The following is a 21,718-nucleotide window of genomic DNA, read 5'->3' on the forward strand; positions in this document are numbered from 1 at the left end:
TAGATTTAATGTAAAGTTAAAATGAAAATGTGGCGTCACCTGGTATGTGGGGAGATAAAATCGTTTAACCTTTTTGCCAAGATTCTTATCCTTACTATCTTTAAATTTAACGGTGAAACATCTTAACGAGACTTGTAATTAAATTGAAATGTACAAAAAAGTTTGTTCTTAAAAGGTAGCAAAATGTACGCGCTTTATTTTATCTTTAAGCGTTGATCTAAGGAACGAGCTACGTAATAGATACATCATCCAATCCCTTTATCATTTTAAATCCTCCTTAACAGTTCAGTTTCCCAATACATCATTCCCAATATTACCGATTCAGTGTAGGAGAAGATTGTAAATGGTTTAATTCAAACCACTGACCAGGTACAACAGTTTTATACTTCATCTATGATTCAAACCATGTATTATGAAAAATGTAAGAAGTTTAACAATTTATTAATATTATATCATTATACTATTAATAGTAACTGTTAGTAACAATATAATATTATGTAATAAGTTTTGATTCACAATTTCAAGTTTCGAGACTTGTCTGTGCTATAACAGTACGATTTCCTGCAGTACCAACCGTCGACCTTACTGCATGCAGTTCGACTATAACCACCGTATCGGATACGCGTTCGAGTTTGAACAGGAAAACAAAGATGCATGCGACTCACCATTAGATGCAGATCTGAATGTTGTCATCGATGCTGTAATAACCCAGAAAAAGTCAACATCAAGGCCATCATCAAAGAGGACCATCGTTAAAGGAAACTAGGAAATCTGTAATAGGATGTGAAATATTATCATTTATTCTTAAAAAGATAGTACTTTTCATATAGGAAGTTTCAGATAATGAATGAGATTGAAATTTTAATAATAATAAGAATTTTATAAAATTGAAAGTTCGTTATTCTAGATATTATTTTAGTAAAAAAGTAAATATTTTTAATTTTTCAAATTAATTATTATTGGAACAAAATATGAAGAATAGACTTACATCTTTAGCCTTTTGTAACGCCATTTTAGGTTTTGCCAAGATTATAGGCAGGAGTGAAGATCGTGTGAATAATCTATAATAAAACTACCTTGGTTTGGGGATGTCTTGATACCACAATCTTCGATAACGAATAACACCCCTCACCGCAGATCCATCTATACTTTCTAATTTGTTCGGGAATATTCGGGTTCTCCCAACTCCACGTGGTGAATCGAAATTTTTCTTGTCGGCACCTTAGAAATAAATAAACACAAAAAGCATTCAATGTTTCGTACATAGGAACACCTAAGCGATTTCTTGAAAAAATTCTAAGAAATATTTTCGCTGCAAATATCTTACCATTTACGGAATACATTACGGCTATCAATAGACCGTCAGAAGTTCTAACAACACAATCGAATATATGTTTGCCAACTTTTACAAATATAACAATTGATAAACTTTTCAAATACAGTTTAACGAACTTTAGTGCCTCAATTCCATTTCAATTTACGCCATTTTAGATTGCAGAGGGCGCATCGATACCTCTAATTTTTTATATATTTCGGGACATGGGACGCAAAGTCTCATAAGGTAATAATAGAATAAATACTGCGGTAAAAGAGAATAAGTACTTACCAGCGTGACGCGGTGTGGCGCGCATAACATGATCAAGGCAGCACAATCGATTTAGTGATAGCGACTCTGTCTACTATAGGTTTTCCTAACCTCAAAGTAACGTATGAGCTGTGCGCGTAACAAAAAAATTAGAGTATTAAAATCAAACACTGGAGAAAGGAGATGGGCGATGCCGAACTTCAGGAAGAGGAAAGAGAAGTACTTCTTTCGATATATGAAGGAGATTCGGCTTTTAAACAGTTGACACCTACTACGTTTCAATACAAGGTTTGCTCTTTCCAAAAATTGTGAAATATAATCACGATTGTACTCTTAAATTATAATATATAATTCTAATTTCTAATTTTAAAATAAATCAGTATCGATAACGAGTAGATCGTGTTTATTCAAATTTTATGACTTCTAAGTTATAATCCTTACATATTGTATAACATTGACTTTATATATAGTATGGAGAGGACAATGATATGAAATCATTTCTATTGGAAATTTCATGGGGCATGACATATCCATCAGAGAGGCCTACCATTAACATGAACACATTTTATAACAAGCACATGTAAGTGGAACCATGTTGTTCACTGACTATTCTTGCAGTCTGTTGCTTTTATTAAAGGTGAATGATTGGAATACAGTGTGCAAGAAGTAAAAGACAAGGTGCTGCAGCATTTGGAAGCAGAGGCGGATCAGTGGCTAGGAAGTGCTATGACTTATACGTTATTTCAATATGTACAAGAACATTATACTGAGTTGATCTCAGCACAACCAGACTCTGTAGTTGACTTAAACTTACAAACCAACCAGCTTAAGATAACAGATGAAAATCAACAGGTAAGAATTAATTATATTAAACTATAAATTTATTTGATATATATGAAAGAGAACCAATTTCTTATGCAAAGTTGGAGGAAACAACAAAAAAGCCAAAGAAGGAACATTTAACTAAAGCTCAGAAGCGTAGACAATGGAATAAAGCAGATGGAAAAGGAGAAAGGCCACGAGGATGGGACTGGGTGGATATAGTAAAACATTTATCACAGACTGGCCCTAAACAGGAACAAGAGTCTTAGTTCAACTTCATTGAAATATTTGTACAGGTTAAAGGCTTGTTATATTTTTATAAATTATTGGAAATAAACTGGTTTCCATATCAGTTTTACTATAATATATCACCTGTGATAAAAATTTGTAAGAAAATATTTATAAATAATTTTCTCATTGCCAACAGATAGTTACAAGATATGCAAATAAAATTACTTAAATAATTAACAATTATAAAATTTTATCGAGGTAAATAATATGGAAGGAACGATATTTTAATTTCCGATGTCCTTGCACTTCTTTTTTACCATTTTACGATTTTTTATAAAAATCTCCAACCTGCTACTGGTAATAGGTTTGTTTCTGTCATCCATCCTTTAAAAAAAACAATATTTATATGAATAAAAAGAATACCAAACTTCTATCACATAATAATAGAATTATTTACCTTTACTTTCAAGGTCACTAATAAAGGCTTTGTATTCGCCCGAGATCAATAAATTCGTAGCGTAAATGCTCTCTATGGCTTTCGATGATTGTATGCGATTATTCGTATTAGAGTACCTTTTATTAAGTACATAAAGTCGCATTAAGGGATACGATAGATCGCTCACTTCGGGTTTTACGAAAACATCCTGGAAAAACGTAATACTTCAAAATATAAGCATTAAAATTCATTTATATGATTTACTTACAAGTGGCACTTTTAAAGACATACAAATAAACAAGCCGCAAAGGCAAGCATGGAAATATGCTTCCAAGACATCATAAGGCTGCGCGTCTTTTTTGAGACATATAAAAATAGTTTTGTTTTGTACATCAATAGAAATCAAGTATTTTCTATCTAAGAAAAGCTTCAATGCAAGCTCGGTATCACTTGTTAAAATTATATCCTCTTTTATAAGAGCCGCGAGAGAAACACCTATTTTGATATTAAATCCGCATATGCTCATTGCTGCAAAGATATAATTAAAGAGCAACAACATGTAGTAACTTAATGTTTAAAAGTAAAATACACATCCTTACTCGGTTTTGTGAATAATAACACTGATTCCTTTTTGTTAACTTCTTCGGGTTTTGGAATGACTTCATTCGAAATATAACTTTTTACTATTAAAGCTAAGCGATCTTCGTTTAAAGAATTTAAGCATAATGCTTTTACAGCCATGTAATTTGCATACAGATGTATCATCACGAGGAAAAGATACAGTTCCATTATGTATCTACATATAGATTATGCATACCATTGGTAAATCAATAATATCGTTAGCACGTTTTTTAACAGAATTAAGTTCACTTATTACGAAAGCAATAGATATATGTAATTAAATATTTACCGTCCATTGTGAAAAATTGAAAGTATTAGAATACCAACAAAGGATGCTATTAAATTTACACATGTTTCTTGACTTCCGTCTTTAGCCGATACATCTGCTAAATTATTTTGTAATGCCTGTAATGTAAATTAATATGTTATAACTAATAAAATTAAATCTGTTTTAGACCTTTTGTACCTGATGCTGTGTAAGCGCTGCCCTTGTTGCTCCACCAGCAACACCAACAATCGATTTCATCGCTGTTGAAATGCATAATATTCCAAGTGAATAGGAAGAAAAATAGGGTAAGAATAATTCTAATCCCATTGCTAAATCATTAAGAATATCAGCAAAAAGCCTCCATTTTTTACATTGTCCATCTAAATCTGTCCTAATGAATGAAAGATAATTGCTGCTTTTGTAGAGATTAATTAGAAGTATCGTATTCCTATATATGATTTTATTTACCCATTCCACCATGCAAACACAATACGACCAATCATTCCTGTCCCATCTTTTAATATCCATGTTATAGCTGCTGCTAGCGGAGTTGCTGTTGCTTCACCTACACCTACCCCTTGCATGATAGAATGTGTCGTAAGTGTACCCATTATAGTACTTGCAAATGCCTATAACAAATAGAAGAGTTGTGATAATGGTGTAATTTCGTTCGTGAACAATAGTTTCACTCATAAAATACAAATAACGTTTGCAGCTTTCTATGCAAACTAACCTGAACTGTATCCCATATTTGATAAGAAGTGTAATCAGGGTGAACGCTGTCGGGATATCCTTGAGGTAAAAATACCTCTTTTACAATCGATATGAAACCAGAATAAAAAGACTTCGTTCTAGTTGTGTCTGATAACAGTTCGGTTATCGATTGCTCGTCTGCAGACCAAAACGAACGATAGGTTAGGTAAACTAACAGTGATGTTTATCATGTCAGAATACAGTTACCTTTTGATTTGACGAAAAACCTATCCTTCTCACCCCCGTAGGCCTCGGTGAATAGTAATCGTTCATGCATCTTGAAGTACACCGAGATTACGTTGGTTTGATTTGAATGCACCGTGTGAAAACATATGCACTTTTATTAACGATCATAGTAGCTGTTACATCCTCTACGGGCAATTACACCTGCACTATGAATGCAACAAAATTCCCTAATATTCTACTCAAAAATTTCATAATCGAATTTTTTTGAAAAAAAGCTTCCGTAATGTGTAAAAATATACAAAAAAGATAACAAAAATACAGTTTTCTTTTTTTTTACCAATCAATATTACGCCTTAATCTGAAAATGATATTAAAATGAAAAATCTTCTGTTTCATTGTTCGAATATTTTTTATATTTCACTTTTGCAATTTTTTCGAGACATTCATATCTGGTAAAATTAAAGAAACGTCTTCAATTATTCCATTCAATTCGTTTATACAGGCATCCAATCTTCTTTTTACATTCATTGCATCAAATTTTACGTTCTTGTATAAATTAATCTTTTGCATTTTGTTATAAAAGTCGGAAATTAGGTAGTTCCCACGAATTTCTGCACCACCACTCATTCGACTTGTCATCGAGTGTTTTAATGATTCACGTTCACCTTTCGCACCTTCTGGTAGATCCGCTTTATATTCGGTCAATTCGTTTTCTATCATTTTGATTTCTTGCGATGTTTCCTTTTTAGGTTCATTTTTAATTAATTTACTCATCTGACTGCCCTTTCCACGAACTGCATTGTCTTCGCCATGTGCGTAAGTGTCTAATTGGAGAATTTGATCATTTTTCTGTTTTTTCATATTTTTCAATTTCACCCTTTCTACATCAGCATCAAAAATTGTGCGAATATTACTCTTGGATGAAAATTTCATTTTCTTATTCAGTCTCAGATTATGTACCTCAGTATGCGATTCTGTTATGAAACAATTTAAAAAGTTTCGTTTCCTTTTACATTCCATTCTTAAGTCACACTGAACTCCGTGAGAAATTTTCTTCTTTCTTCTCTTCCGTACAACAGGCTTACAATCTGTTACTTGCAATTTTTCGTTCGTACAAACATTATTTAAGTCTTTTACACGGTTAGACGTTCTATCATCAATTTTCGTATATTCTGTCATATAATCATTTATCGAATTATTTTTAATCAGACTTGCAAGAACCTTTGAATTTTCTGAATCAATAACTTTATCATATCCTACATTATTTGAGGAAATGTTAAATTCACTTCTGCAACAAGAAGAATGTCTGCAAGCAGTTCCGGTTTTCTGAAACAACTTTTCTTCTTTATCAAGACTGACACTTTTAAGAGCACTGACCTCGTCTCGCAATTTTTGTACTTTAAGATTTACAACAGTTACAATTTCTGCAATCTTATTTAGACTATTTTGTCCATCTTGAGCCTTGCAATAACAACGATTTGGCGTTGCTTGTTCTGCGTTCGCTGACATGTTTATTGCTATTTTTATATGACGACATATTATACGTTCGAAATAAAACGTCCAAAATTATAAAGTCTATTTTTTAACATGAAAAAGTAATTTTTCTTCTGTGTTACATTGGATGTTTGTTATATTTTTATATGAAAATAGGTTACAGGTCCCTTATAACATTATCATGAAGTAAACTGAGATTCGCACGTAGCTCATTTGTTCCTGTATTTAATTAAAAAATGCAATAAATACATATCTTTTTGGAAATTGCAAACATGCTGCATGTTTTATGAGGCGTAATATGTCCGAAAAGTATGTGAAGGAAATTTTAGAAAAGCTGGAAGAAATTGAGAAATTGCACGGAAAGTTGCGTCGTTTGGTACCTCGCGTAAAAACCCATGAATCGGAAGGCACAAAGATTAATCAGTTCATTATGGAAAAAACGAACGATAATACAAGATATTTTCTGGAACAAAATCCTATCGATTTCTGTCAGAGATTAGAAATTGCAAGAGAAATGTCCAAGGACTTGACAACCAAAGTAAAAAAATTATGCGAACCCAATACAAAGGCCAGGAAATATTTCAAAAAGTTTAAACATTATTCTAACAACAAATGGGAAAGTTTCAAAGACTATTTGTCGACCATGAATGCATCAGACGTTATCTTCGGTAAAAAAAAAGCAATAATTATTAATACATTTAATATTGAATATATTAAAAATATAATAATAATTAATTGTTTAATATTCGAAATAGATAAATATACTTTATTCGGTTATCGTTATTACAATTTCTAGTAAGTAGAGGCTCTCAAACATCAGAAGCCAATTTAACGAGGATGATTTCAGAAAGAACGTCTTCGACTCCTATTCCAAGAGTAAGCCAGATTTTTGAGCGAAGAAGATCCAGGCTGAGAGATCTACCAGAACAGTTATTAGCGAGTTTTGGTTATACACGGGATTCTAACTCTGTAAATGAGAGTATAGTGTTAATGCACGACCATGCTTTAGGTAAAGATGAACCACATAAGGTGCAGAAAATGTCGATCATTCCAGACCAGGAAACTGAAACATTGAAGGTCGTTGCATCCGCAAGAAGAATCTCGGTAGGAGGTAGCAATAAACGGTCTTCATAAATCACCATAAGAATACATACCAACATTCAATTTGAACAAGGAGCATTTCTCTGATCATATCTAGGACATTGATGTGATCATTTTTTACAAACAATATCTATAACTTCCCTCGTAATCAACACTTGTAATAAAAAAGATTACAACGGATATAAAATATAAGACGTTGGATCCAAGAGAAAAATTAATATTATGTATATTAAATATATTAATATATTAAATTATAATATTTGCATATACAAAAATTGAACTGCAAATGTTTACGCCTTTATGGAAAAGTTTGAAGGTGTTAAAAGCCACGTAACGCGTACTTCTATCGAGATTCTATTTTTCGAATTATATTAACAACAATATGAATTTTCATAAACAACCCCAGTGAAATAATAAAATCTGTTTAAAACTTACCACCAGTGTTGCGAATATTTCGCATTACTGTACTATACTGCCATCTGAATCCGACTGGAGAATGAACATTGCCATACTCGAAGTGGCCAATGGAAAAGAACGGAAATGTTTGAACGAAACCTTAGAGTGCGTGGGCTGGCAGATGGGGGTACCGGAAAGGCGGGTTGCACAGGAAGTCACGGAGGTTCAAACATAACATTACGATCACGAGTAAATCCTTCGATCGTGCATAATTTAATAGCCTATGAATCGAGTTCGTTTGTAAATTAGAAGAAAACATCTAAACTTTAATATTACAGGTTTACATTCAATAGTCATAACTTGGTATATCCGTTTACGTTTCATGTTTCCTTAATTTAATTTTCGTCTTTCCTTTGCCGTTTCCTAAACGATTGAAATATAACACGAACGACTTACGATTGCGCATGAAATTTAGAAAAGAATCCTGCTTGTGTACCATAACTAATCTCTTCGTTTTCGTTTCTAAACGATTAAAGTATGACGTGAACGTGTTGTGATCGCATATCTAATTAAACAAAAGTTTTATAAAAATTGCAAATTCAATGCTGTTTACGCACTATGACTAATCGATTTCAATAGCGATCAAATAAATTCAGATATTACACCGCGGTTTGTACGGATTCCAATTGCATCGATGGGCTATTACAGACTTTGCAGAAAAGTTGTGCCCGTAACGTGATTTTCTATGGCGTAAAAAGTGGAACTCTGACTTGCACATACCGAATCCTTGCTCGGGGCGATGAACAATCAGCACTGGTAATGGGTCTAACGGTTTTTCCTAGGAGAAAAAAAAAGATGTGTTTTCAGACATAGGAGCAAGCATCACAGATATTTCCGTACACCGAAAAACGAGCAATCTTTTTCTTTACGAAAGAAACATTGCTTTGCTATTAATTTCTGAATCACGATTTGGATAAAAGATTTCGCCTTTGTACCTACGTTCAGTGTAATTAGAATATTTCGAAAACAACAGCAAGATGTGAACATGGAAGAGCGAAGAGAATCATAACAGGATAAAACGTCTGGCAGTTTGAAGCTTTGCAAAGTGTATCACGGTATCAGGAGGATAACAGAGGCTTGGTTCTGAAAACAAGAAGCGTCTGATAAACAAACCGGGCGCACTTAAGCGAACCGGGTAAAAGTGCGAATAAACGAGCGTACGAAGAGCGTGCCGCCGCCGTTCCCCGTGCCCCTTCCTAGGCTCCCTGCTCGTTTTCCAGTCAACGACTTCGTCGGATGGTGTTGCACTTGCGTACACTGTTGCATGCGGGAAATATGGTGTGCCGCATACACGCACGTGGAACGCGAAGGTGGGGCTATGTCTCGCAAGCTATTCCTGTACACTGTACACTGTACACCATGGAGTCGCAAGTAGCATAACAACGCGGCCCTATTCGTCGTTGTGTACGTTTCGTCGCGGCAAACAGATAGGGTGGTGGATTGATAACGCAACGACATATTGGAATTTCGCGTTCTACTTTTTCAGCCGTCGGGGTTCAGCTTGTAGGAACGTTTACAAGACTCCATATCCGTTTTCATCGATCACCGATGGTTCTAACGAATCGAAGAGAGAAAGGATTTGTCGAGTCGCATCGAACGTCGTGTCATGTTGATCGCTCGTTTCGTCGTTAACAAGCACAGAGCGAGCTCGACGATTCCTAGAATGACCGTCATTGCTTCTATGTCCGTTTATGGTGCGAATGAAAGGACCAGAGGATTAAGGATTTTCCTTTTCAAATTTTGACCAGGCGAACGGATGAACACGTGTTTCGAAGCTTTATGTTGTTCGTAGCTGGGCCTTCCTCGAGTAAAAGGTCAGCATGTTTGTACAGCGAGTCTGCCGCGAGCAAATTGAACGTCGGTGATTTGTCTACGTACGCGTGTAGGATGTAAATGCGTTAAGAAATTCGTGGAATGTTTTTAAACACCTGGCGAAGCTGCTAGAACCCTTCGATACGAAAGCTACGAGACAGCGAGTTTACGAAGGAAAATTAATATCGCGACGGCACGGGGCACGCGACTCGCCGAGTCACACGTTATTCTTCTCTTTTCCTTTCTTTCCTCTATCGTCTTTTGCCCCTCCCCACCATTCCATAGTTTTGTAATGCCTCTCTGTCTCTGGCACTTCCTGTGTTCCGCCACGTTCACCTGACTGCCGGCACCTGCCTTCATAACTATCTAGATGTACACAGTGTATAGAAGCGACCGCGTATCCTATGGGACTTTAGTTTCCCCGCTCGTTTCATCAGCCACGCTGTGCTCTCTGGCTTGTGCCTACTGGCGCACACCTGGAAACACGTCGAGTGCGCTACACGCAGTCGATGTTACGCTGTCGTTCACCACGGCTGGACTATCGAGCTTTTCCTCTCCCGCTGATAACAGTCGCTCCTCGAACCGGCGAACCTACCTATCGACCATTAGTGTCCTCCGCGACCACAACTGGTTTCGCTTCTCCGCAACTACCATTTGGATCGAGAGGTTCGAATTTAGAAGTTATATATATTCGTTTAAGTAATTTCTCTAATTCCTCTAAGTTTCATATTTCTTTCATTTCTTTCGTCTCTTCTTTGAAATTCCTCTTTGTCCCTTCATGTCCCTGGTTCTCTATACTGGGATTTCTTAAGAGCGAGTCCCAAGGAATCGAAGGTCGGCTTAGATCTCGAGGTATTAAAAAGTCTATTGCGAACAATGAAAATTTTTCGTGCAAGGAAAGACAGTGCAGCCTTCGTTTAGATAGTTTCCATTGGAATCGTCGATATTGTTTAATTAATAGGCGACGTTTCTATTTTGCATGTTCTAATTGAGAAGAAGGAAGAATATTCTGTGGAACGTTTCAACGAGGATGGCGTAGAAATTGCTGGTTCCGAGGGAGCGTGCCGAGCGATCCTCTTCCGTTTTACGAGCCTATACTCGGCTCGGTATTCGCGAGTTCTTGCAGCAGTGAAGGATTGTTTAGTGTAATAACGCGTTTCTCGAAGCTTGAGAGGTGGATGTTCGTTGTAAAGTGACTGTTAAACTGTTTGCACGTGGAGCTGATTTGTTATCGTCGGGTTTAGTGCTCTAGAATGTCATCTGGATTTCGTAGTCGGTGAGTAAACCTTGCAACACACGTTTCTTAATAAGACCAACTGCGTTTTACTCTTCTTACTGCTCTACGGCAGTAGGTTAAAGTCAAAAAATTATATTCGTGAAAACTTTCTCTCCGCGTAAACCTTGCAACACACGTTTCTTAATAAACCCAACTATATTTTACTTTGCTTATTATTAGTAGGATAAAATCAAAGAATTGAATTCCTGAAAACTTTCTCTCCAAGGATAGCAAATTAAAGCCGATGTTTCTGATCTTTTCTGATATTACCGTTTTTGCTTTCCACGCTTATTAAAACGAACTTAATGAATATTTTTGAAAAGTATTATTACTAAAGATGCTTAGGAATGCTACAAGTATTATTATTAAGTATACTTAGAGGTATGATAAGAAGATTTTAAAGGTGTTAAGGAATGCCGTGAAGTATTCGCGGTCGATAGAAACGATCGCTGACGGGAAATCCCAGGGTCGCGATTTGAAAAACAAATTTCGGACATTGCTAGTCAGGGCAGGTAGAAAATGCTATTGAAACAATGGGTGCTCGCGCGTTTCTTCTCATAGGCGACTGTAATGGCGTCCCTTCTGGCGTAAATACGCACGTGTTCCGGCCGCGTTCCAAGATCGAGCAATTTCGATTCTCCCATGCCGAGCTTTCCCACAACAATTTTCTTCGTGAAACTTTAATCGCGCGAAATAACTGCACAAAAGATTCTAAACTTCTTCCAGTATTCTTATAATAATAATAATAATTCTTTTTCTTTTGTCATCAACTGGACAGTTTCTTCGCTTATATAAAACTGAAGAAAGATGTCTTCTTTTGAATTTCTACGCTTGTAAGTCCAGTCTTATTCTCTTGTTATTGCAACAAACGAGTTTCGTTCTTTTATTCCAATCGCAAATAGCCGCCAGCTAATTCTCACCGGAAACTATTCCATTTTCCTCATTCCAATCACCAAGTCTAATATCGTCGATTAAAATATTTCGAATTACGTACATACCGGTATTCGACCGGGTTAATTACCAGCTAACGATTGTTAAATTACACCGATCGTAGAATATATCGGGGCTGTAACGTAACAAGGATGCACGGTGATGTATAAACCGGCACGGTGAATTATTAATTTGAAACAATCCGATTGACGAGTGAGAATAATGGGGCCACATGCATCAACCATTCTGCGAACTGTTTACCTATTGCCGCGTGTGCTGCCGCGGCAGCCTCTTACAAAGGAGCTCGTACCTACCTTCCTTGCTCGCCTACTGCCTGTTAAATGGCTTGTTTCAATGGAAAATACGCCACTAACAAACGTTAATTCTATCGCATCAAGCATAAGAGATATTTGCTCCTTCAACTTTCTACGAGGATTTGACTTTTCATTATTCTCTATAATTCTTCGTTTACAAATCTATTAATTTTCTCGATCTTCCGCGTTCACCTTACTTTTCATTACTCTGTACAATTTTTAATTCGTGAACTTTTATTCCTTCGATTTTCTTTTAACTTACCACGTGGATCCTGCTTTTGATTATGTTGTACAGTTTTCTATTTAGAAAATACACGATGAAAGAGGACATGAAATTAACCGTAGTAAAATTTGTACGAAGAGTATAGTAAGAACGGTAATATTGTTATTTGTATAATAACATCATCCGTAATCCAAGAATGGTACTGATTCATGAATGACGTTGAATAGCTACCAACGTAAATGATAGTACTAGTAAAGTCCAAGAACTTTCTGTTTACAGTTTTTGTGTATCAATATTGGCTCGATGAGACGAGCTTATGTTAAATGTCGTACATAATCGGTGTTTACTTGAACCAAGTCATTCGTGCAAACATGCATATTCGCGATACATTTCGAATTACGAAATACTTGAAAAATCACCTTGTCTGCGCCTGTAATACTTTCCAAGAAAATCTTCTGCGATTTCGTCAGTAGAAAATCAAAGGTTACACGAAGAAGTTCACAGTCCGGTCTTTCGTTTCTGCGAACGCGATCGGATTGAATGAAAGAGATAAAAATAACAGAAATAATAGAAATAAAATTGGACGATAGGATAGCAAGAGTGCATCCGATGACATTTTCTTCGCGGCACGTTCACACCTATCTGTTGGCAACGATCGCGCGTGTGCATACGTGTTACAAACGCTTCGTTACGTTCTCGAAGGCAACCTCGAGGCCAGGATCCCCGACTTTCTCTCATCTCGTCGCATCCATCTTAGGTGTGCGGTTGCATATGCACGGAATGCAGCCGCTGACCGATAAACACGCGTGACGATCAAAACGATCGAGGCTGACCGATTACCAAGACTCGTTTTTGTATGCTTTCGTATTGGTACCATCGATGTTATCGGTCGTTCGTTTGCTATAGACGTTCTAATTTCTAGTTTCGCGATTCATTTTTGAAGATCGATGGACGTGGACATAGAAATTGGAATTTTTTATAGGCATAAGGGGTTTAAATTTGCTTGGAATTTTCCGTATTAGATTTATGTTAGTCGTGTTTCGTGATGTCAGCTTAAGGGAATGAATTAGTATGGGCAAGGGAACACCGAACTGCGGCGGTCGCGCATACGCGAATAGGACGACGTTTTGCGATAGTAACTATTGTAATTAAGGATTCAGTGCGCTTCGTGTAAATTTAAAATCGTTTGCTTCTGTTTTATTTCGACTATTTTATTAACGTATTCGATATTCGACAATTAGCATCCGAGATTTTAGAATCCGAAGAAAAGTTCGCTAAAAAGATTGACGATAGTTTTAGAGTGGACTAAATCCTAAATTATTTGTTAACGTTTAAGAATTGTTAATTTGCGAAACGGAGAAAATGGTCGGAACAATTAATTTTTCACATAGGGAAATCTTCAACGTTGAAGATAAAAGTCCCTTCAATTTTCGATTAAGAACATTTTGTTCCAAGGAAACAAAGAAGTAGAGAACGTTAAGAAAAGTCTGAGAGGTTGCTCTATCTTTTGCGATATTTTTGCATTGAATATTTAAAAATGTTTATGCAAAATTGGAAATCACCGTGAATACGAAAACTGCTTGGAAACGTGTTACTCCGATCGCTAGGCCCCGATGCACCGCGGCTGCAGCTGCCGTGCCGTGAGTGCTGTGACAGCTGCAGCTTTTTACTTACTGCACTGGTTACTCTGGTTTCCATGTGCGGAAGACGTCGGACGCGGTATGATCGCGCCGGTCGCACGCCACTGCCCGATAAAAAGGCCGTGGAAAAAGAGAGGGAAACGACGCTGCCGACATAATATGATATTCCATTACATGATAAATAACAATATATAATTATTAGGCAAGTTTTTGATCCTCGCTTCAGATTCATCGACCTTTAGGTTCTTTAAGCAAAGATTAATTACTCTTATTCGAACGTTGAAATCAATTTACGTGTGTACATTATCGGTAATAAATAATACGAGTAACTTTCGTCGATTTGTATTTACCGATCGTTGAAAATCGGTCGTACGGTGTTATAGTAATAAAATATAAGATACTGTAATAAGAACAGAGTGTAGTCATTATCTGCCTATAGCGCATAATTTTTGCCTGTGATTCTGTGATTAAATCAACGTTCTGTGAAAAATGAACAAACGTCTGGATACGATATTTGAAATGTACTGTACGTGTAATTTACGTTGACTAATTTTATCGTGAGCGTACGTAGGATGTGCAGTTATAAAGAAATTTTTAGACACAATTTCTTGTTCGTAATGTGGTACTTGTGGAGCTTGTTGAAAATAATAATGCAAGAATGTATCGTAATTAATTCCACGCTGCTTGGACTCGTAGTCCTTGAAATCGAGTATTTCGATAAAGGCATTTAATATTTCATCGTTTAACTCGCGTGGTGGGCGGCGTGTCCCCGTAATTCCGTGTCTTGTTTGTTTGCAAATTGGGTGGAACTGAAAGGCAAAGGTCTGTGTGTCTCGGTTTGTTCAATAAAAAAAGCTGAAAAAGATGACGTCTCAAGGCATTTCGTTGCGATTTTGTTTTTGTCCGAGCTGAGCATTCCAGACGCGCAATTAGTAATTTCGTCAGAAACGATCATCTACTCGGTCAAAATCCTCTCAAAATCATTTATCGTGTACGGCCATCAACGCGATACATCTAAAGTAAAATACGCTCGTCGTGTATAGTGTAATAATTTATTAAAATAAATTATTTCATCTATAGCACCCAACAACACCAAAATCTACCTACCTTTTCAAAGTAGCCAGAAACGCGTTCCAAGCGAAAGATAGTCGAATCTGGATACTCGAATATCAGCCAGAAACGTGCACTCTGGATCCTGACACGGGTGTGAGGGACATCTGGCCGGTGATCCTGCTGCCGATGATACACCCGATGCAGGTGCATCCTCGATCCGTACAAACAGGCGCGTCCGTGATTTCTTCGCTATTTCGGCCTGTCGTGAGTTGAGTTAGGTTTCTTTCTCCGTTGCTAGCCGGGGGTGCTTCCACGATTGCAGCAAACAGATGTTCTGCACGCTTTCGAAGATGTTCTACGTCTGGGATTTACGAACAAGCTGTCACGCAGTTGCATAACTATCCGCTTTCTTTCTTCACGAAATTGCATTACTAGCGGAAATGATACACTCTCCTGAGTCCAGATCCTGTTTGTCGATTAGATCGATGAAGGAAAGAAAGAGGAAAAGACCATAATAGCGATCGAATATGCATTAGGTACGTGTACACATGTACATCGGAAGCGAATTCTTAATTACACGATGGTACCATACATAATTACGAAGATGAGAGCCGAGCTGGAAATAAGAGAAAAATGTCGCGCGATGATGAGATAGTTCGTGGTTAAGGTAAATGGAGAAAATGCACGCGGAGGCTTCCGTTTGAAACTGAAGGCAGGAGACTGAGGATTAGAAAGAGAGAGGATCAATCGAGAGAGCTGTAATTTCTTCTCTTTTAAAATTTCCTGATACGTTTTTCGCTTAGGTGAAAATTTGATTCGCTTCGTACGGATGATCGTAAAAAAGCATTGGCGGAAGAAAGCGATGCAAATTTTAAATAGGCATGAAAGAAATTACAATATATGGAGCGGAGGCAGTAGATAGAGAATCAAAAACATGTAATTGGAGAATGGCAGAGTCGATGGAATTTCTTGCACACTTCGTTGTATATAAAGAACTTGAAAAATGTAGCTAGAATTTTTCTAACAGTTCCCTCGTCTACGTATATCTATGCTATGTACGTATACGTGTATCAGCACGAAACTCCCTGTTTCGCGACTGAAATCTAACAAACGTAATTATTCAAATTTATCGTGCGTGAACATTGAAAATTACGTAGGTATTTTTATATCGTTTCGAATCCTTCAAATTACATAGTGAAAGGGTTGAAACGAAGATACTTACTGAACCAAGGAGCCGACAAATTATGTAGGTTGTTATCCGTGAATGGTATAAATTTATGTAACAATTCGTGCATGCCCTCGTAAAATCAGCAATGTAATAACCAGAATGGGTTTTCGTTAAAAAAAAAAAAAGAAGGAAAAAAAATAGTTAAAGTTAACTGCGTTTCTCGTTTTCCTCGGCGGGTGAACAACGTGAATTCGAATTAACTGTTGTTTTATGCGAATAGCTGACGCACTTGCAGCACGAAAGGATATATTCGAGAAGGTTGGTTGGAGGTTGAGACACAAGATGAACTGGTGCCTATCCTTTCACTTGGCCGTTTTGTGATACGAACCTCCCTACTCACCAGCGTATTCGCTGGTACGTGTGTGTGTCCGTTTATCCTTAAGGCCGATTACACAACTACGCGAATACAGGGTGTCCCGTTTGCTCGGAATTCCAGAAATTTTGTTGGAACGATCGCTAACATCTCCATGCTTTTTCTCGATACAATTTTCCTTCCAATCAGAGAAACTTTTATCCAAAAACGAACGTTTTACGTTATTGAAGATTACCTTTTGGATTTACGTTAAGGATTTATTAATGCAAAGGAAAAACACGTTTATGAGAATCCAAAGAAGAAGTTAAGATTCTTCTAGTCGTTCCCCGATCATAAGCAAGAATCTTGTTTGTCTGTTAACAAGACGCTTGAACCACCCTGTATATGGTTTCAGTCAAAGTTCATTAAACCCGCAACAACTTTCATCATTCTCTTCAACACAATATTCACCCACTCGAATACCAACTTACTGCAACCACAACAAACATCAACAACCATCTTCGCAAAGTAGCAATTTGTCTAGTGAGAAACAAAGGGCCATGACAAATTAGGACAACAGGAATTCTTGGAGACGATTCAAGGTAGCAGAGAACGATTATAATGGCTGTACGAGGTAACGACTTTCCCAAGTATCACTAAGAGACAAGAAGGTGCAGTTAAGGCGATTTGTTGAGAATTCGCTGAACGTTGTCAGTCCCGCTTTCGTGTTAATTACGTGGCTCAAGTGGAATGCATAGATTCCGTCGACAAACTTGAACTCTCGGTGTAGAAGCCAACACCGTTGAGATTTACCTATCGATCGAATTCACGGGAATTGGAGGAATCGAAGTATTTCACGAACCAACGAAACGTATGTATGTATCCGTATGTCTGCCATATAGTGAAAAAGTTCGAGTTTCGTAACGAGTAGGGCGATGAGCCAAGCACAATGTAATTGCACCGGATAACCCGACCAACCTCTCGAAACCGGTCATAATAGTTCCGACTTCCGGTCCTCCGAATCAGCGGGACGGCCATGGTTTTTGTCGGTGAATGGAAAGGATGTGTTAATTAAACATGACGTCTTGAATACGTTTACAGTGTTAGTGGGATCATGACGTGGTTTGTGAGCTACTTCGACAGAATGGTGAGGAATTATTCTTTCTTTCTTTCTCTTTCTCTTTTTTTTTTTTTTTTTTCTTTGAGTAGGTGAAGTATCTCTCTTTTTGACGAGGAGGGTTAAGCCTTTTTTTAAGGAAGTATATTTAGAGTGTTTAACGGGATCACAGTAACTTACAGTGGTGAACGTATTTACTCAAATACATTCAACTTGGTTCGACAAATTCAACTCAATTTTATATCATGAAAGCCTTTATTTCTATTTTGTCCTCTTAATTATTAACTTTAAACCGCTAAAAGCTGATACTGTGAACATTATCTGCGTGCTATTGAGAATGTGACATGTTAATTATTGATAATGTAACTAATTACCTTCGAAGGAGATCCAAATATTAGCTCCAAATATTTTCTCCTTTATTTTACTTTTATTTATTACTTTTAATAGGTTTTAATACTATACGTACTTTATTTTCAATGTTTCGTAAAGGCTCCAGCCTATTAATTTCGATTTCACGAATATTATCATCTAACTTATATAACAAATAATTACGAAAATTTCACTTAGACACACATTCGTATCACTAAACACCTATTCCTCGTTTACAAGTACCCATAAATTACAATACACGCAATATTAAATACCCGTATACAATCCAAGAATCTCAATGGAACCTTCTCACACCTTCTCTTTCAGTGAAGTAACAATATTATATAATCCATTATCGTTTCCCATAAGTACCGAAGAGTAGGAAACATAGAATAAATCTTGTATACGTGTAATTAACAACGAGAATATGTACGTTGTACACGGAGTCCCGAGGAACCTTCGGGATACCTGCTATACGTGACTACATTATACCCACCCAGGACCACGAGATTTCCCCCACCAGATGCACAGGGAAGGAGCAGATGTACACGCGACGCAGGAAGTTTAGTTTTACAGGAGGAGCAGCTGACCGATGCCGTACATTCCTCGTCAAAGAGGATGGTCTCGGTGGTTGGCTTCGAAAAAACGGGGTTGATCGCTCCACGAGAAGCTAGCATGGCCTAGATATACACCCACATGTTCACGCGGAAACGAAAGGGGCCCCCTTTGAACAACCAGTCCATTAACGTGCTGAGGGCACATTCATTTCCTCGATGCACGCTCTCATTTCACGTTTTAAGGGATGCTTATTCGACACGGGGAACGAGCAGCTCCCTACTTCTTTTTTCTTTCTCAAGAAATCATTTGTGAAAACATCGTGGTGCTTTCCTCTGTTATCAACGCGCTATGACTAATCCTATTTTTCATTCTCTATCTACTTGGTGTAGTTCTATTAATATTTATAACCGAGTGAAGTATCGTTTGGTTTCATGTTTCTTTTTAAATATTTTTCATTTTTCTTTACTGAAAACTGGATAACTTATTGTAATCAATTCGTGTATAATATATCTAATTAACAAGCCTTTGTGTTTCATTGGCAGTTGAATATCCAATACCGTAACTTTCCAATCCTATACTTGGAAAACTCAGTAACCTAACACTACAAGCTCAAAATCGTAACCTAAGAAAGAAAGAAGAAAGGGGACAAAAATTTGAAAGAGTTTCCTTCAGGAAATTCACGATGGCCAAAGGGTTGTAGGTGCAATAGTTTTTGTAAGAAGTTCACGAAGAGAACCGGAATGAGAATACGAGGCAGAAGTTAGACCATGAGAATGAGGTGATGGCAAACGAGAGCAGAAGGTGGCAGAGGAGGCTGAGGAGGAGGCAGAAAAGCTGCCGGTCAGATTGTGAGCCAAGGGAGGAGGGTTGCAGCTGCTGTGACAGCTGCAGACTTCCCAATATTATTCGCCGGGCTGCTCCTATCCTCCGAATGGTCCCTCACACCGACTCTCCAGGTGCTGCTAGCATCGGTGCCTCCAAAAATCCTTCTTTGTTCCCTTCGGAGCGCGTTGGACCCACCTTATGCGCGATCTGTTGCGTTCAATATCGATCGAGAGTAAATTTCGTCGATTTTATTTCCTCCTGTGACGTGGAACAAATGTATCTCAAAAGCGTATCCAACGTAGGATTGATTTTTTAAAGAGGTATTCGATTCTGAATGTTTGTATTAAGGGTCCTTTATTCTTTGATCCTCGTGTGGAAATCGAAATAGTGTCAAAGGATCAAAAGAAATTTTTTGTATCTTCTGGAATAATAAGTACTTCGTAACATTAGATCACGCATTGTTGCGAGGAATATCGATATATCGGTAATGTTACGCCACGAGGCTTTTTAGAGATCGTATTTCCAACCGTCGCTCGCGGTCCTCCAGCGTCGCAGATATACCCTCTTATCTGCCCGACGAAAAAATATACATCGTATCGATGAGCGCATATTTATCACCAAATAACGAGTTCTGGAACCGTCGATCTCGGACCGTTATTTTATAAACGAAGAAGTCGGCCTGCGTGATCATCGGCGCGTGCGATGGCGTGATCCGAGCATATGGGGGGTCGTCTCCCCGAAAGACAAAGAATCGGTCTAAGGAGGTCAGTCTCATTCGAACACTCTAACCGATCAGTCTCATTCGAACACTCTAACCGATCAGTCTCATTCGAACACTCTAACCGATCAGTCTCATTCGAACACTCTAACCGATCAGTCTCATTCGAACACTCTAACCGATCAGTCTCATTCGAACACTCTAACCGATCAGTCTCATTCGAACACTCTAACCGATCAGTCTCATTCGAACACTCTAACCGATCAGTCTCATTCGAACACTCCAACCGATCAGTCTCATTCGAAATCTGTAACCGAGGAGTCCATTTTCGTCGTCCGAACAGTCAATAAGTCTACCACGGTTCTATCTTCAAATCAATCCGTTTGTAAAGTCTAACTATCTCATCGAGAGATATCGTCAAATCGGGTCACATTTTCTGTAACGCATAAGCTGTACTCATCGTCAAATACTTGTGACGCTCATAATATTGTGTAATCCATTGTTGAATATATACATCATATTAACCTGTTAACACAGTGTTAATTTCAATTAACCACCCCTGTTATCCTAACCGAAACACGGGGAACGACTAATTCGCGGCGTCGATTAGCCGAATCGTAGCGAGAATTTACGCCTCTCGCTGACGCGTTTTCCTCGCGACCGCGTCTCTCCGCGAACGGTCGTAACATTTGGTCCTTCGAGCCGGATCCAGTGATAAGTGAAAAGTGCACACCAGTGATACCCACTACCATACAGTGCCACCCAAATCCAACATAACCAGCAGCGGAAGCGTTGCCACTCCAGCGAAGTCAGTATCGTCAAGGGGCCGTCACCTCGGACGAAGCACAATTCGACGGTTGAAGACCGCAACCACGCAGTCTCCCGCCCTAGCTGGACAATCACCAGCACATTCAATCTCCTGTCGCACAATACCGAGTCACAACACAACCACCAGGTAAGCTCGTTCAGAACATCGAAATCAGTCATGGCTCCCAGCCTGGAAGAGCGCATTAGACAATTGAAAGTCCAACGAGAAGGGTTCAGAAAGGGGTTGGAGGCATTTCGCATGAGTATCGATAGTTACGAGGAAGGGACATCTATACATGCCATCCAACGTAATCTGAAAGAATTAGAGGTAGAATTCACATCGTTCAAAAAGGCTCAATGTGAACTAGACGATAGTGACGCGGGCATAGCACAGCAGGACCGCATCGATTTACAACAGAAGTTCTATGTCGTCACCGGGAGAGCGACCACTATAATCAGTAACGCAATCAAACAATCAGAACCGACCACCCAGATGCCTACTTCGAACGTGTCGAACATCCCAGCATCAAATGCCGCCGACTTGCCGAAACTTCAATTACCCACCTTTTCGGGAGCGTATGAGGACTGGCCAGGTTTCGCGGA

The 21,718-nt window shown here is 38.0% G+C and overlaps 4 protein-coding genes across 10 annotated transcripts in view; 3 read left to right on the forward strand and 1 right to left on the reverse strand.

Moving 5' to 3' along the window:
* The first annotated feature begins 1,510 nt into the window (after window positions 1–1,510).
* Window positions 1,511–4,414, forward strand: LOC139985732 (RWD domain-containing protein 4). Of its 3 annotated transcripts, none has more exons than XM_072000390.1 (5): window positions 1,511–1,873; window positions 2,056–2,165; window positions 2,242–2,437; window positions 2,509–2,703; window positions 4,151–4,414. In XM_072000390.1, exons 1-4 carry the CDS (start codon window positions 1,769–1,771, stop codon window positions 2,674–2,676), a joined length of 579 nt encoding a protein of 192 aa, XP_071856491.1. In that variant the 5' UTR covers window positions 1,511–1,768; the 3' UTR covers window positions 2,677–2,703; window positions 4,151–4,414. The 3 variants fall into 3 exon arrangements, with proteins under 3 accessions (XP_071856491.1, XP_071856490.1, XP_071856489.1); XM_072000389.1 differs by lacking the exon at window positions 4,151–4,414 and adding an exon at window positions 2,835–2,904; XM_072000388.1 differs by lacking the exon at window positions 4,151–4,414 and having other exon boundaries at window positions 2,509–2,759.
* LOC139985728 (RUS family member 1) lies at window positions 2,804–5,136 on the reverse strand. Its single transcript, XM_072000380.1, has 9 exons — window positions 4,924–5,136; window positions 4,697–4,854; window positions 4,432–4,592; window positions 4,162–4,354; window positions 3,985–4,100; window positions 3,674–3,870; window positions 3,343–3,602; window positions 3,096–3,282; window positions 2,804–3,022 (listed from the first exon to the last, which is right to left on the reverse strand). The coding sequence occupies exons 1-9, from the start codon at window positions 4,991–4,993 to the stop codon at window positions 2,970–2,972; spliced, it is 1,395 nt and encodes a 464-aa protein (XP_071856481.1). The 5' UTR covers window positions 4,994–5,136; the 3' UTR covers window positions 2,804–2,969.
* Window positions 4,154–21,718, forward strand: part of Traf4 (TNF receptor associated factor 4) — a 46,991-nt gene continuing 29,426 nt past the window's right edge. For 2 of the 5 annotated variants that reach the window (XM_072000382.1, XM_072000385.1), the window contains exons 1-2: window positions 10,296–10,431; window positions 10,762–11,041. The gene's annotated coding sequence lies outside the window, so the exon portion shown is untranslated. Of the gene's footprint in view, window positions 4,269–10,293; window positions 10,432–10,761; window positions 11,042–21,718 lie in introns of those variants that run through there. The other 3 variants (XM_072000384.1, XM_072000386.1, XM_072000383.1) reach the window with 3 other exon arrangements.
* Window positions 6,683–7,655, forward strand: LOC139985731 (uncharacterized). The gene is made up of 2 exons (XM_072000387.1): window positions 6,683–7,064; window positions 7,193–7,655. The coding sequence occupies exons 1-2, from the start codon at window positions 6,683–6,685 to the stop codon at window positions 7,528–7,530; spliced, it is 720 nt and encodes a 239-aa protein (XP_071856488.1). The 3' UTR covers window positions 7,531–7,655.

Source organism: Bombus fervidus, chromosome 3 (assembly GCF_041682495.2).
Source record: "Bombus fervidus isolate BK054 chromosome 3, iyBomFerv1, whole genome shotgun sequence".
NCBI lineage: Eukaryota > Metazoa > Arthropoda > Insecta > Hymenoptera > Apidae > Bombus > Bombus fervidus.